This window comes from Onychomys torridus, chromosome 5 (assembly GCF_903995425.1).
Source record: "Onychomys torridus chromosome 5, mOncTor1.1, whole genome shotgun sequence".
Classification (NCBI taxonomy): Eukaryota; Metazoa; Chordata; class Mammalia; order Rodentia; family Cricetidae; genus Onychomys; species Onychomys torridus.
The window spans coordinates 22721430-22736283 of record NC_050447.1 but is presented as its reverse complement, the minus strand read 5'-3'; the positions used below and the strand labels follow the sequence as shown (position 1 = coordinate 22736283).

Here is a 14854-nt window from a genome sequence, read left to right as displayed (position 1 = left end):
TCTTAGGCACAGTTTCTATTTCTTGTATTTACAAAGTTGGTATTAGATGTACAGCCAGTGGACAAGAACCTCAATTACTGCTGGGAGTTGATCCTTGCGGCGGGTGTCCTGGAATAGAGGAATGTGGCTTGGGGTTTAAAGGGCTTGGCCTGCCTACCTGTTTTTCTCACTGGACTCAAAACACTAATAAAGCAGGGGAGGCCGCTTGTCTGTGTCACAAGAGCACTCAGTAGACCGCTGGCCCAGGCAAAGGCCTCAAAGCTGGGCCACGTTATGTGGTGAACTTACTTAGTCATACTTGGGGTCAAGGACGCAGGCCCAGAAAAAACTAAATAAAAATCCCAGCCACCCAGTCCCTTCTTGCACCATCAGCATGTTCGTTAGCATTCCTGTGACTGTTCTCACCCAAGGCAGACTTCAGCATCCCTGCTGGGAACCTTGGGCAGGTCCATTTCTTCTCTGTCCTTTGGAAGGAATACCCCAGGGGCTCTGCCGCTGGCTTCCCAAAGCTGTCTACTGGATTTGCATGAAGGAGGCAAATCCTCCCCAAGTCTCTGCCCTGTTATCAGCAGAACGGTAAATACTAGATGATAATGTATTCTGACCTGTGAGGCCATTTTCCTCCCAATTCCTCCCTCCTGAGACCTTAGCCTTGTGTGCAGCCGCCGTGCAGTGGATTCAGGAAGGAAAGGGAGTGAGTGATGTGTTCCTAACCCCTATGGATGCCAACTTTGCTGAGGATAAGATAGAAACAAGGGGTCTATCCTTGGAAGACACACGTGACTTCGAAGTTTGGGGGTATCTGAGGCTCCAGGGAAACTCCAGGAACAGAAATCCCATCCTGAGTTCTTGAGCTTAGTGGCTATTTGTCCCAACTGGGACCTCTCCTTGCAGTTTGCCCTCTGGCGGGGTGAGGCATGGAAGGCCCAGGAGCTATGTACAGATGCCAGCTGCCCTAACCTAGCACTAGGCTGTGAGACCCTCTTCACTGGGGGATCCCCTGCACCTAGGCATCATGGCCACTATCACAGGAGGGGCTCAGGACTAGGGTGTATGTTGAGGGACAGATGAGGGCTAGTCCCACTGCTCAAGAGTAGAGCAAATGGCCTTCTATTTAGGCAATAAATTTCTAGTGCCTTGAAGAGCCCAGAATGTTCTCACATACTTCATCCAGGTTTACATTTGAAACTTGCTGCTTCATAGGGAATAGATGGCACAAGACTAATCTGCTCACTTCCTTTCAGGGAAGCTCTGGGTACCGGGAACCCCCAAAGCACACCATTATGGTAAGGATTCCAGAGTGGTGTCACAGATCCCTCTTTCGGTCCCTCCTTTCCTCTTAGTGCTCAGATTCAGATGGAGCTTGATATTCAGGATCTTGGTTAGGGGTCGCAAGTAAGGGACAGGAGCATAAGGGAAACCCAGATCCCAGCCTGCCCTGTGCTAGACTTGAGGCTTAGGCACTGACAGTCTACCCAAGGCCACAAGACATCCTTCACCAGCCCCTACACACCCTCTTCCCATTCCCCAGGAGTTGGCGAAGAGCAGACAAGGGCAATACACTATCAACGGTGTTCCTGACCCTTCCCCAGAACCCCCCCCCCCCCACACACACACACATACAGAGGCCTAGGGCCTCTCCAGAGAAGCATTATGTTTATTTCTTGAACTGAACTCCTGGGGAGATGGGTGGTGCCACCATATGCCCTATGTCCTGCTAGGGGACCTGAGGTGGCACAGTCCATCCACAGAGGGATCAGCCTTTTCCCCCCCAGATTAATGCCAGGGAGTCAGATAGTTAACACGACTGTGGAGAGAAAGAGAGGTGAGACGAGAACTCCAGAGTGCCCTGAAGAAAACTCAAGTTTTCCTTCCCTCACTCCATCCCCACCCCAAAGCCCACCTCTCTACCCTCAAGGATCTAAAAAACCCTTTCCACCTAGGATATGTGCCCAAGAGCCTTCAATGGCTCCCTATTTCCTTTTGCATGTTTTTGGCTATTTTCTTCATCTCTAATTTACTTCATATTATTTCCCAATGACTCCTCAACATCAGTAGCTTCATGGGTTTTCAGTCATGTATGAACCTCCTTTGGCATCACACGGCAACAAAACCCAAAGGTTTTCTGTGTATGGGCTGGGGGAAGGCAACTTTCAGGAATAGGAAAGGGCGACACTCTGGCTGCTACAAGCTAGAGGTGAAGCGGAATGTGTGCTGTAGGGAGAGACAGAGTGTATGGCTGTGCGAGTTGGGGCGGATGGTGGTGGTGTCGCACGGCGGAGTCTGCCGCACAGGTGAGGCTGGAGGGTTGCCTCAGTTTCTCAGCACTTCCACTTTGTATCTGACCCTGTTGGGGGCGCTACCATGCAGCGGGAAGCAGATGGCAGTTCCTTCCTTCTCCATCCTCCCAGGTCCCCCACCTTCCGGCCTCCTCTGGGCCAATCCTGGTGGGAAATGCACCCCTAGCCCGGGCCCACTAAGCTACAGGTTGAGCGCAGGCCGGACATCCTCAGGTCCCGCCCCCAGGGGGCGTGGCCGGCTGCGGCCAGGGCGGGGCCATTCTCTACCTGTAGTGGGAGCCAAAGCGTCGGAATGCGTTCCTGCAGAAAGAACCCAGAAGAACCCTGCTGAACTCAGCTCCCAGAGCTTGAAGGTGCCAGGCACCCGCTGACAGGTGCCGATTCGGTAGAAATTAAGTATCTACCCAACAGCTACGATCCCCCTCCCCTGCTCGGGGATTGGAGTCCCGAAGGGGTCCCGCGTGGAGTCACTTACAGCGAGTCGAAAGGCATGGGCTTCTGTCCATAGCGGTCCAGGCTGGGGTTCTGGTTGAGGCAGTACTGGGGCGGGCCACAAGGATGGGGACTCGTTAAGGCCTCAGGGCGCGGACCCAAGCAGCCGCTCCCTCCCAGCAACCCCGGCAGGGTCAGTGTGCATCCTTCCCTACCCTCCAGTTCTGGGTCACGTCAGGCTTCAAGTACCGCACCGCGTAGCCACTGAAACTCTCCACTGTGGAGAGAACCCACCTTGGGGACCTAGATCCGAACAAACCTGGCCCGCCCTCATCTAAGCCCCGCCCCGCCCGAGCCCCACTCGGCTTTCAGGCCGGGCCCCTGCGGCTCCCTCCACCTCCCATCCCTGGTCCCTGTGCCTGTGTTGCTGGTCCTTGAACCCATGGACCTCATCCTTGCTTTAGACGCGCCACCGAACTGCATGCAGATCTCCCCCTCTCAAGAGGGCTGTGATTGGTAGACTGACCCCTCTTGTTGGCGCAAGGCAGCTTGAACTCCCCAGACCTGGACACGAATTTAGACCAATCTTCAATGGCACGCGTGTAACAGGGCCAGTCGACCCGGTTGATGCCTGGCGCGATGGGCACCATCTTTCCTTCGCGGTACTTGTGACAGAGCTTCCGGCCGGTCGCTGTGAAGTCCTATGGAATGATGGATCGGATGGCAGATGCAAGATCCTGAGGGGGGGTGCTTCTTAGGCCTGAGCTGACATTAAGCCCATTGAACTAAGGGAATACAGGAAACCAGGGCCTGGATTGTGTCGGGGTGGAAGTCCCACATAGGCAGTTTATATGCTCAGGCATTAGGGCCTAGAACCAGAGGTGCCTGGGCCCGGGTACAGACTGGTACTACTGAGCCCATCCTGGGCTGAAGAAAAGGACACTCACCAGACATTGCAGGGGTTTGTTGGGGACTCCCAGGAGTGTGAAGTGGGCCTTGTTAAAGTCATCTGTTGAAAGATGATAAAGTTGTCTCTTTCGGGAACCCTTACAGGCCCTAAAGGTCCACACTATGCACCTTAAGAGAAAAATGTTTTGCCAGGTGTGGTGGCACATGACTTTACTCCCAGCTCTCAGGAGTTCAAGGCCAGCCTGATTCTACTTATCAAGTTCCAGGTCAACCAGGGCTACATAGTGAGAGTCTGTCTCAAAGGAAAAACTATGTTAGTTTTTATACATTTAAGATAAAACAATATCAATATCTTTTACAATAAAACTCAATAGAGATCAATATGAAAACTTAGAAGTACTAGAAGAAAGTGTGGACAAATTCCAAATTCCTCTATAAACCCGGGACAGAAGCTGGGTGGTGGTGATGAACGCCTTTCATCCCAGCACTTGGGAGGCAGAGGCAGGCGGATCTCTGTGAGTTCGAGGCCAGCCTGTTCTACAAAGCCAGAGCTGTTAAACAGAGAACTCACTGTCTCGAAAAACCAAAAACCAAACAAACAAAAAACCCAACAACAATAACAAAACAACAACAAAAAATCTGGGACAGAAGGACTAAGTTCCCTTAAAAAGCCAAAAAGTTGAAAGAAAGGCCAATAACTTTGACCACACAAAAATGAACACAAACTTAGCAAAAAAGATCAGTGGGTAAAAGGCACTGGTCTGCTCAGCCCATGACCTGCTACCCACATCGTGGGAAGAGAGAACTGCCTGCGTCGAGTTGTCCTCTGACCTCCAAGAATGAACTGTGGCCTGTCAGCACATGCGTGCATGTGTGTTAAAAAATAAGATTAAAAAAAATAAGTACAAAAGGAATCAAAAGAGCAAAGGAAGATACCCTGATTTTACAGGAGACAATTATTTCCCTTAATGTTGGAGGGGCTCAAGATAGAAACAAAACAAAACAAAAAACATGGATAAATGACATGTTTAAGTAGTTCATACATAAATACTAGGAATACATATGTTTCATGACCCCTAAACACATAAAAAGACACTCTGTTTCATTTACAAGATGAATGTACATTTAAGCTACATTAAGATACCAATTTCCTCCACGTATTAGGCCAGACTGGGAACAGTACAAAAATTAGTACAGCTATAAGAAATAGGCCCCTCACATGCATGCCCAGAGGCTGTGTAAACTGACTGGAGTCTCCAGACAGCAGTCCAGTACACGTTACTAATTACAGTTCTGCCTCTACACACGTCCTCTGAGCCCACAGTCTAGCTGTGCACAAATCATAACAGAAGAAGGTAACCCATTTTCAGGTTTGTAACAGCAAAAGAATTCAAGTCTCGGTCATTAAACCAAACAAACTCAACCAGACCTGCACTAGGGAGCTGCTGAGGACAGCTTGAGTCGGGGGTGCTGGTGCATACCTGTAATTCTAGCTCTTGAAGCCCAGGAAGGCGGATGATGAGTTTGAGATCAGTGTGGGCTATCTCGTGAGACTTGGCCTCAAAAAATCTAAGGACTGGGGTGTTCCTTAATGGTAGAGAACTTGCCTTAGTGTGTGTAAGAAAGAACCTGTCTTCAATCCCAGAACAACAGCAGAAAGTATTGGTTTGAGTCCATGTAAGTTTAGGCTCTCTAAATCTCAAGACTGTTGGAGACCAAGAAGAGTTTACACTCAGGTTACCACCTTAACCAAATTGCCAAAGTTAGCAGCACGAACAGTGAAGAATTTGGTGCCCCTTCTTACAGAATCAGATCACTGGTGAAATGCTGAATGTAGATAACCAAGCCTGTAGATCCAGCTTTCATTTGACAAGAAAAAGAATACCCGGAAAACAATTGCTGAAACTCACCATGGAGGACTGTGTACAATACTGCTGATCTGATTCCTTTAAAAAGACAATAATAGCCAGGCGGTGGTGGCGCATGTCTTTAATCCCAGCACTCAGGAGGCAGAGGCAGGCAGATCTCTGTGAGTTCGAGGTCAGCCTGGTCTACAGAGCGAGTTTTAGGACAGTCAGGACTGCACAGAGAAACCCTGTCTTGAAAAACAAAAAGATGCTGGGCGGTGGTGGTGCATGCCTATAATCCCAGCACTTGAAAAACCAAAAAAGACAAAACAAAACAAAAAGGTCAAAAGTCTATAGTACATTGTTCTCCAGGGATTGGTTGGGTAGACAGAAGGAACTAGAAAAGATCATGTTGAGTGAAGTAACCCAGCCCCAGAAAGATTAATGCCACACATTCTCTCTCATCTGAAGTTTCTAACTTGAAGTCTTTGGATGTGAGTACATAACCTGTAGTAACTACGGAAACCAGGAAAATGAAAAGAGAACACAGGTGGGAGGTGACAGAGAAGGAAACAGAGTACAAGTGAGGTGAAGGAGGGTGTGGGGAAAATAGAGGGCCATTAGTGGGGAGGGATAAATACAGATAGAGGGGGGAGGGATAAAATAGCAATAAAAAAGTCATACTATTATCTAACCACATAAAAATACCCATAATATAGGCTGGAGAGATGGCTCAGAGGTTAAGGGCACTGGCTGCTCTTCCAGAGGTTCTGAGTTCAATTCCCAGCAACCACATGGTGGCTCACAACCATCTGTAATGAGATCTAGTGCCCTCTTCTGGCTGGTAGGCATGCAAACAGAATACTGAATATAAATCTTTTTTTTTTTTTTCCCCTTTCTTACTTTTGTTTTGTTTTGTTTTTTCGAGACAGGGTTTCTCTGTGTAGCTTTGTGCCTTTCTTGGAACTCACTTTGTAGACCAGGCTGGCCTGGAACTCACAGAGATCCGCGTGGCTCTGCCTCCCGAGTGCTGGGATTACAGGCGTGTGCCACCACTGCCTGGCCTCCAGGGGAGATTTTAAGGTGTGCTAGTTAAGAGATATTGTGATATTGTTAACTCTCCTAGATATGGTAATGGTATCGTGTCATGAAGGAGATTGTTCTTGTCATTGGGAACTACCTGGCAAAGCTTTGCATACGTGTGTGTGTGTGTGTGTGTGTGTGTGTGTGTGTGTGTGTGAATGTGAGAAGAAAAAGGAGGAGGAGGGAGAGGAAAGGGGGTACAGGAGAGAGATTGGGGAGAGAAACAGATGGAGAAAGGGAGGAAAGCCAGAGCGATGGTGTGTGAATACAAACGCACTGAACAGACCTTGGGGTGGGCAGAGGGAAAGGGTGCTCATGACACCACCCTTTCTACTTTCTTCTCTCGATCTTATAAAGCCAAGGGGCAAGAGACTGTTTCTGTATTGATTGTGGTGGTGGCCATCAATCCCTGCTGACCCAGAAGTTGAACAGGGAGGATAGCTTGAGTCCAGGAGTTCAAGGCCATCCAGGACAACATAGCAAGTCACTGTCGCAAAGAAATGATGGCACAGGGGAGACAGCTCAGATAGTAAGGTGCTGGCTGTATAAAGACGAGGACCCAAGGTCTGGTCCCAGCACCCACATAAAAAGCCGAGCGTGGTGGTACACACCTATCTTTATAGTGTGGGGAGAAGACAGGAGGACCCCGATGTGTGCCAGCCAGCCAGTCTAGCTAGCTGATGAACAGCAACTGAAGAACACCCCCTGAGGTCAGTCTCTGAATTCTATGTACGTGTACACACACACACACACACACACACACACACACACACACACACACACACACCGCTTGAGCTCTCCTCTACCCCAGGACAGGCCAGTAAGATCAGGCATAGGGCTACATGTCTGACACAGGAGGAGCACAGTTTAAGGCCAGCCTGGGCTACCTGTTGCGATGCAGCGGGGGAGGCACCTCCAGAATTGCAAGCCAAAGAAACCTTATTTTGTGAAAACCTAAAGGAAATGAAAGAACACTGCCACCCACAGCAGCAGCCCAGGGTCATTGCTGATCAGCCACGTGGTACCAGGCAACTTGCTCCTCACCCTTAGTTCATATTGCCTCACATAGCCCGGGGAGGCAGGCTCTACTCAGGAAGTAGAGGCCAGACCTTGGAGGAACTTTCTGGAAGGGAGCAGAGAGCTGGACCGACCTCTATCATTCTTTCACTTGCCCCCAGCCTTTTCCGCCAAGATCTCTATCTTGCTCCAAAGGCAAACGGGAGACCCTGAGCCGCTGGTGGCGACACGGCCTGACCTTTGGAGCAGTAGGTGGAAGACTGGCAGTGTTCATCCGAGAGGCAGCCCCTGACAGAGTCCATATCCATGCGCCGCAGGGTGGGCAGGAGCGGGTGGTAGAGTTGGTGCTTCACACCGGCCAGTGGGTTACGCACGCGCTCTATGGGGAGGAGGAAGGCTGGCGAAGCGTACACGTGGGCGGAGCCATCGTCCCAGGGCTCCAGGTCGATGATGCGGGCCATCGCTGGGGAGCAGAGGGGTTGAGTTAGATGCCCATCCATATAGGCACATGTTCTTGGCCTGTGCTGATTGAACTGTCAAGCACTTATCTTCTGTGTGCCCCGGGGGTTTTCAGGAGCTCCACAGGGAGCAGGGACATCCAAACAACAGATATATGTATGCCTGTAGACACACACACACACACACACACACACACACACACACACACACACACACACACACACACACACACACACACACACACACACACACACGGCTATGAGGGAAGTCAGCACAGAGTGTATGTGGGCCTGAGAAGCCTGAAGCTGCGGCACTCCAGGAACTGCGAGGTGAAACTTAAATATTGAACAGGAAAAAGCCACAGTAAAGCCATTTAGAATGTAGCTTAGAATGCTGTGTGGCTTGTGACACTAGGTAGCCAGTCCTTGGCTATATCTAGCAGTTGCCCCAAATGCTACAGATAGACGAGACTGTTTTAAAGGGGGAGAGACATGAGAGATCTCTTAAAAAGCAGATATACCCTGGAGTCCCCCCTTTACTTATTTACACCTTAGTGAGAATTTGTTGACTTTACTCCCTGGTCCCCAAGTTAGAGGTGAAAGATGGAGATGGGTAGGCAGGAGAAGAACTTGACCATGGAGAATCAGGAAGGGGCATGGCGATAAAGTATGGGAAGCTGTCTCAGAGACGGCTCAAATGAGGAAGGGCAGGATGGTAGAACAGAGAGAAAGAAAGAGCGCTCCCTGCAGCCATCTACCCACAGCCACTACCTCGTCTGCAGGGCCAGGCCCCGGTGCACAGGCAGGGAAGGCCTTTCTTTTCTGCTGCTCAGCAGGCAGAGGAAGGGAGATGGGCAGGCCTTGTGGGCAGCTGTGGGGTAGGGAGCAGCACGGAGACAATGCCCACTGCAGCCTGATTGTGAGGACGCTGCAGCTCCCGGGTAACCCTGTCAACACAGGCTGCAGAGGTCCCTCGGCACTTGACACCCATTCCCCGAAGCCCGAGGGCTCCGTGGCTGCTCCACCAGCCAAGCATCTTAGAAAATGTCAGTTGGGGCTCTATGGAGGTGACCTGGCCACAGTAGGGTAGGGATAGCGGCTGGGCCCATTCAGGGCTGTGTCACTGTGCTTGCTAGTTCAGTTTGACACCAGCTATAGCCATCTGAGAGGAGGGAACTCCGATCGAGAAAATGCTTCCGTAAGATTGGGCTGTAGGCTAGCCTACAGACCTCTCTCTCTCTCTCTCTCTCTCGCCTGTCCTGGAACTCGCTCTATAGACCAAGCTGGCCTCAAACTCGCAGAGATCCATCTGCCTCTGCCTCCTGAGTGCTGAAATTAAAGGTGTGTGCCACCACCACTCGGCTACTGTAGTGCATTTTCTTAATTAGCAATTGATGGAGGAGAACCCATCCCTGGACTGGTGGTCCTGGGTGCTATAAGAAAGCAGGATAAGGGCTGGAGAGATGGCTCAGAGGTTAAGAGCACTGGCAGCTCTTCCAGAGGTCCTGAGTTCAATCCCCAGCAACCACATGGTGGCTCACAACCATCTGTAATATGATCTGGTGCCCTCTTCTGGCCATGTAGGAATATATGCAGACAGAACACTGTATACATAATAAAGAAATCTTAGAAAAGAAAAAGAAAGCAGGATAAGCGAGCCATAGAGAGCAAGCCCTCCATGCCTCTGTATCAGCTCCTGCCCTGTTTGAGTTCCTATCCTGGTTTCCTTCAATGATGAACAGTGATTTGGAAGTGTAAGCCAAATAAAGCCCTTCCAAGTTGCTTTGGTCTTGGTGTTTCATCACAGCAATATAGCCCTAACTAGGACAATGACACTCTAGTACTACTGCCTCTCTCTGGCCCCCAAGAGCACTGTTTGTGTTAGGCAGGGACCCTAGGCTCTGCAACAGGGCTGCTTGGGAGCCTGGAGAGCCTGCTGTCCCCATAAATCTCAAGGAAGAGGATGCCAAACTGTCTTTGGTCTTTGGGGGTGGAGATTAGCCAGGCTCCAGGGTCAGGGCAGGGATCAGGCAGAGTGGTGGCCTCAGCAGACCAGGGATTAGCAGGTGATACTCTAACCCCCACCCCCCACACACCCCAGTTCCACTCCACCTCACTACCTGGGGAATTGCAGCCTTCCTCCTTCCCAGGCTGTTGATACCCTAGCTCAGAACCTGAAGTCCTGGGTTTAGAACAAGACATCCTGGGGCTGTCTATTCTCTTGCATATATTGGCATATGATTTGCATATACTTACATGCCTTTCAGAATTCCCTGCTGTTAGACTCCTGTAAGATTTGATGCTGCTCCGTAGGGACCCAGGAACCTAAGGAAGACTTCCTCGTACAGAAATTGCCCAGTGCTGACCCCGATTAGCACCCCCAACCTAAAGTCCAACTCTTTTTTTGTTTTGTTTTTGTTTGTTTGTTTGTTTTCCCCAAGATGGGACTTCTCTGTGTAGTCCTGGCTGTTGTGGAACTCACTCTGTAGACCAGGTTGGCCTCAGACTCAGAGATTAGCCTATCTCTGCCTCCTGAGCATTGAGATTGAAGGTGTGTACTACCACTGCCCCACAAGGTCCAACTCTTAGTGACGCACACCTGTAATCACATTACTCAGGAGGTAGAGGCAAGCCTCTGTGAGTTCAGGGGCAGCCTGGTCTACATAGTGAGTTCCAGGCCAACCATGGCTATATAAAGTTATCATGTCTCAAAAAATCAAACTGAAAAAAATAAGAAAGCATATAAACACATAATTTAGTAATTTATAAATTGAGACATATCCTCCATATCCATACCCCCAATACTGATAACTGCTACTCAGGTCCTGACACAGGGTACTAACTTTGCAAAAGAGTTTAATGGTATTTTTTTTTTTTTTTTGAGCTGAGGATCGAACCCAGGGCCTTGTGCTTGCTAGGCAAGCGCTCAACCACTGAGCTAAATCCCCAACCCGTTTAGTGATATCTTAAAAAGTGGAATATGAACTAAGCATGCTGGCATACAGCTACAATCTCAGCACTCCAGAGGCTGAGTTCAAATTCAGCCATGGCTACATGGTGTGTGAGCCTGTGTTCTATTGGACTATCCTCCCAGCCAAACAGCTGCCATCTTGGGGAGTTCTGCTGTGCCAATTTGCAAAAGATTTTCTCCACTGGCCTGGTTGACAATTTGCATCCTGGGTGGGATGGGGGGCAGTGTCACAAGATTCTCACCTGTGTGGTATCCAGCTGCTCTCTACCACCTGCCATGCGCAACTCTGGCCTAATTGCACATGGCCTCAGAGGGCCTGGAGTCTAAAGGTGAGGGAAACCCTCCTAGGGCAGGACAGCAAAGCCATTCTGTCTATGCAACTATAAGAAGTCTTCATCCCTGCTGGGAAAAGACTTTCTGATGTAGACTCTTGGGGGAGGAGCACCCAAACTCCAGAAATAACCCCTCACCCACGCTCCGCATGTAAGCCTGCTGAATGCATTGGTTCCCCCAGAGTGAACTCTGGAGGAATTGTGCTGGGTTTGTCATTGGGACCTTGGGAGAGGAGGAGCAGAAGTTGCTTATGTTTCCTCCAGGGAAGGAATTTTAGCAACATCCTGTCTCTGAAAGAACCCAAACAACAAGGAAGAGAAATTTACAATATGGTTACTTCATATGGAAGAGCCTACCCTAGAAACGGAGAGAAGTGAATGTGTGCCATGAAAGCTTGCACACAGATACTCAGAGCAGTGTGGATTGTAGTCAAAAGGTGGAAACAAGCTTGGTGCCCCTGGGCAGGAGTCAGACACAAACTGTGGTGTGTCTGTACCACACAGACATCACCACCTACGAGGAACGAGCCCTCCCCAGGCACCACCTCTTCTATGGCTTTGATCTCCCATTGCACCAGTGAACAGTACATTTCTCTTCCTTGTCAATGACCTGGTTTAAGGTGTTGTGTTCAGTAACCCTGATGCAATAGGACAATGGGCTTTAGAGGAAGCCCTAAACTAGATTCATTCAACATGCTAAAGGCTGCTCATAACTAGGCACACAGTGAGAGCTCTAAAAATTCATCCTGGATGGTCAGCTTAAGTGTCTGCCCCTTACTGAACGTCTTGTGACCCTGGAACCAACCCAGTGCTACCACCTCATAGAGCCCCTCTGCCCTGGGCCATGGCCCTTTGCACCCCCTCCTCCTGGATCTGCATTTCTTCTGAGAGTCCAGCCTCAGTTTACCAATTCCATCAGTTATCACCCAGGCCTTGGAACCTGTAATGGTCAAGACTGTTAATTTGTGAGTTTCAACTTGGCTGATTAGGAATGCCTAGAGAACCGGTAAATCATGACTTCCGGTTGTGTCTGGGAGGGTGTTCCAGGCAAGGTTGGCATGTAGGTCATCAAACTGAAGACTCCCCCTCCTGTGTGGGTTGGAACTATCTGCTTGGTTAGTGTCTGGGACGGGGCAGGATAGTGGAAAGAGGAGAGACGGTCTCCAATTCTTCTTCCCGAAGTGGGCGAAGTTCTTTCTGCTGCTGTTGGCCCTAGACCTCAGAGTCTGGGTCCTTTGGCCACCTTGGATGCTGTGTCTTGCACCAGCCATCCTTTAAGGACTCTGAGGCCTAAGACGTCTAACTGGGACTGTATCCTAGGCCTTCTGGTCCTGAGACCTCATACTTTCTTGGTTCTCTTTCTCTGGAAATGCTGATAAATACAGATTTTGGCTAAAGGCCCTGTCCTGGGCCCATGGTTCTTGTGATAAAGCTCAAGCTATTAAAGACCCTCCAGAGAGCCTGCTGAGCTGATGGACTCCTGTCACCTTGAGGAGCCTCCCAGCACCACACAGGCATCCAGGCTGTTCCTTGTTTGGCAGCCTCCCTCTGTCTTTGTCAGTGTGTGGGAAGCCGGGCTCTGGCACTGGGACAGGTTCCCTAGCCATGCATAGGGCCCTAAACCTTGTATCTAGGCCCCTGTTGGACACACTTGGAGGTTGCTGTTGGCACCAGTTATCTTGCTACCCTGCCCCTCCTTCTGTACATGCTAATCCTTTGCACCCGGCCCATGCCAATTAATCCTGGCTGTGTCTGAGAGACCAGCTGCAGGGACATCGAGAAGGCAATTCCTGCTAGCAGCTGACATCGAACAGGTAACTAAGAATGAAGTGGGGTCTCAGCAGGACTCCTTGGGGGACCCCATGCTCAACTTCTAGCAAGGCATTTAGGAGAAGAAGTAGATGTGGCAGAAAGTCTGTGGTGCCTCCTCCCACGGCTTAGACTGTGGTAGCTTCCGGGCAGCCCGAGAAAGGTAGACTTGACATCCCTGTAGGGCTTGGGGGAACCTAGGCATCTGTATTTTCTCTAGCTCCCCAGAAGATTCTCAGAATGCTGGTGGTTCAACACTGGAGTTTCTGGCTGGCTACCCCCAGGTCCTCTTCCTGCCTCAGCCTCCCTCTTTTGAGGTGGAGGACAGCAAGATGGGCCTCCAAACTCCCATCCAGGGGAAAACTGGGCTAGGAAGCGGCTTCCCTAGTACTTTCCAGACAGTTCAGAAATGCAAGCCAGGATTATTGCCCACTGGTCCTACAGTAGAGTCCAAGAGAAGGCGGTCAGGGCCCAAGGGCAGATCTGAGAGTATACTCGTCTTGGCTGGAGTCACCTTAGCTAATTCCATTGGCCTGAGGATGGCTATCCCCCTTACAGGGAGTAGGAGAGGGTGAGATGGTCAGGAGAATGAGTATTATCAGAGGGGTGTGGGAGCAGGTGTCAAGGAGGGCTTTCCTCAGGTCTGGTTCCCGGGGCTGCTGGTAGCTGACTGGGGTCTGTGCATTCTGACCTTGGGAGGAGGTCTCTGTGTCTGCTACCCCCAGCCAGCAGGGAGCTAGAAGAACCCAGTGGCTGTATCTGGCCCGGGTCACTTTCCTGTAGCTGATCTGACTTCACACAGCTTAAGCTCTGTCTCTATCGAGGCTGTCCTTGGGAGAAGCTGAGCCAGAGCTGGGACAGAGGTCAAGCAGCCTGGCAATGAGCTCTGGGAAGCCGGCACTGGGGCAGGGATCCCTGGCCATGCGGCTACTTTTTTCTAGGGTCCTGGCAGAGACAGGACCGGGAGATAAAACCTTGGGTAGGCCTGTGTCCTGTGTGGCTTTGCACAGTCCTGTCTACATGTCAGCCTGGATGGTGCCACTGAGCCGTCCTGCGGGAATTCGGTGTCACAGAGCTTGGCTCCCCATTTGCTTAATATCAATGAGCTAGAAACTGGTCGGGATGTCATTATCAACTGTGACAGAGGTCCAGCTGGCATTTTATCTTCCAAGTTAAAAAAAAAGATAAATGTTGTTATTTATTTGTTTATTTATTTTTGAGACAGTGTCTCACTGTGTAGCTCTGGCTGGCCTGAAACTTGCTATGTAGTAGATCAAGCTATCTTTAAATTCACAGAAATCCACCTGCCTCTGCCTCCCTAGTGCGGGGATTAAAGCACCTGGTTAGTGTTATCTTAGACAATACAGACTTTCTGTTAATGAGTCCCCAATATTTCTTTTCTGTCATGGGCTTCTGCAGCATAGGACATTCCACAGTCTGTGCTTGCACTCAGCTCCTGGAGTCATAGCCACCTTTATGAAGCCCTTAGCATGGGCCAGTCACTGGCTAGCAGCTGACATCTGAATAGATAACTCAAAACTAAGTGGAGGCTCAGTCACTGGTCTGAGAATGTTACTTTTCTCTCTGTCTCTGTCTTTCTGTCTTTCTGTCTCTGTCTCTGTCTCTCTGTCTCTGTCTCTCTGTCTCTCTCTCTGTCTCTCTCTGTCTCTCTCTGTCTCTCTGTCTCTCTCTCTGT

The 14854-nt window shown here is 50.2% G+C and overlaps 1 protein-coding gene across 2 annotated transcripts; it reads right to left on the bottom strand.

The window, feature by feature from the left end:
- Nucleotides 1-1645: 1645 nt before the first annotated feature.
- Nucleotides 1646-8902, bottom strand: LOC118583421 (testis, prostate and placenta expressed). 2 transcript variants are annotated; one of them, XM_036186748.1, is made up of 8 exons: nt 8818-8902; nt 7827-8051; nt 3680-3741; nt 3259-3433; nt 2948-3009; nt 2776-2840; nt 2568-2600; nt 1646-1807 (listed from the first exon to the last, which is right to left on the bottom strand). In XM_036186748.1, the coding sequence occupies exons 2-8, from the start codon at nt 8047-8049 to the stop codon at nt 1777-1779; spliced, it is 651 nt and encodes a 216-aa protein (XP_036042641.1). In that variant the 5' UTR covers nt 8050-8051; nt 8818-8902; the 3' UTR covers nt 1646-1776. The 2 variants fall into 2 exon arrangements, with proteins under 2 accessions (XP_036042641.1, XP_036042642.1); XM_036186749.1 differs by lacking the exon at nt 7827-8051.
- Between the last annotated feature and the right edge of the window lie 5952 nt (nt 8903-14854).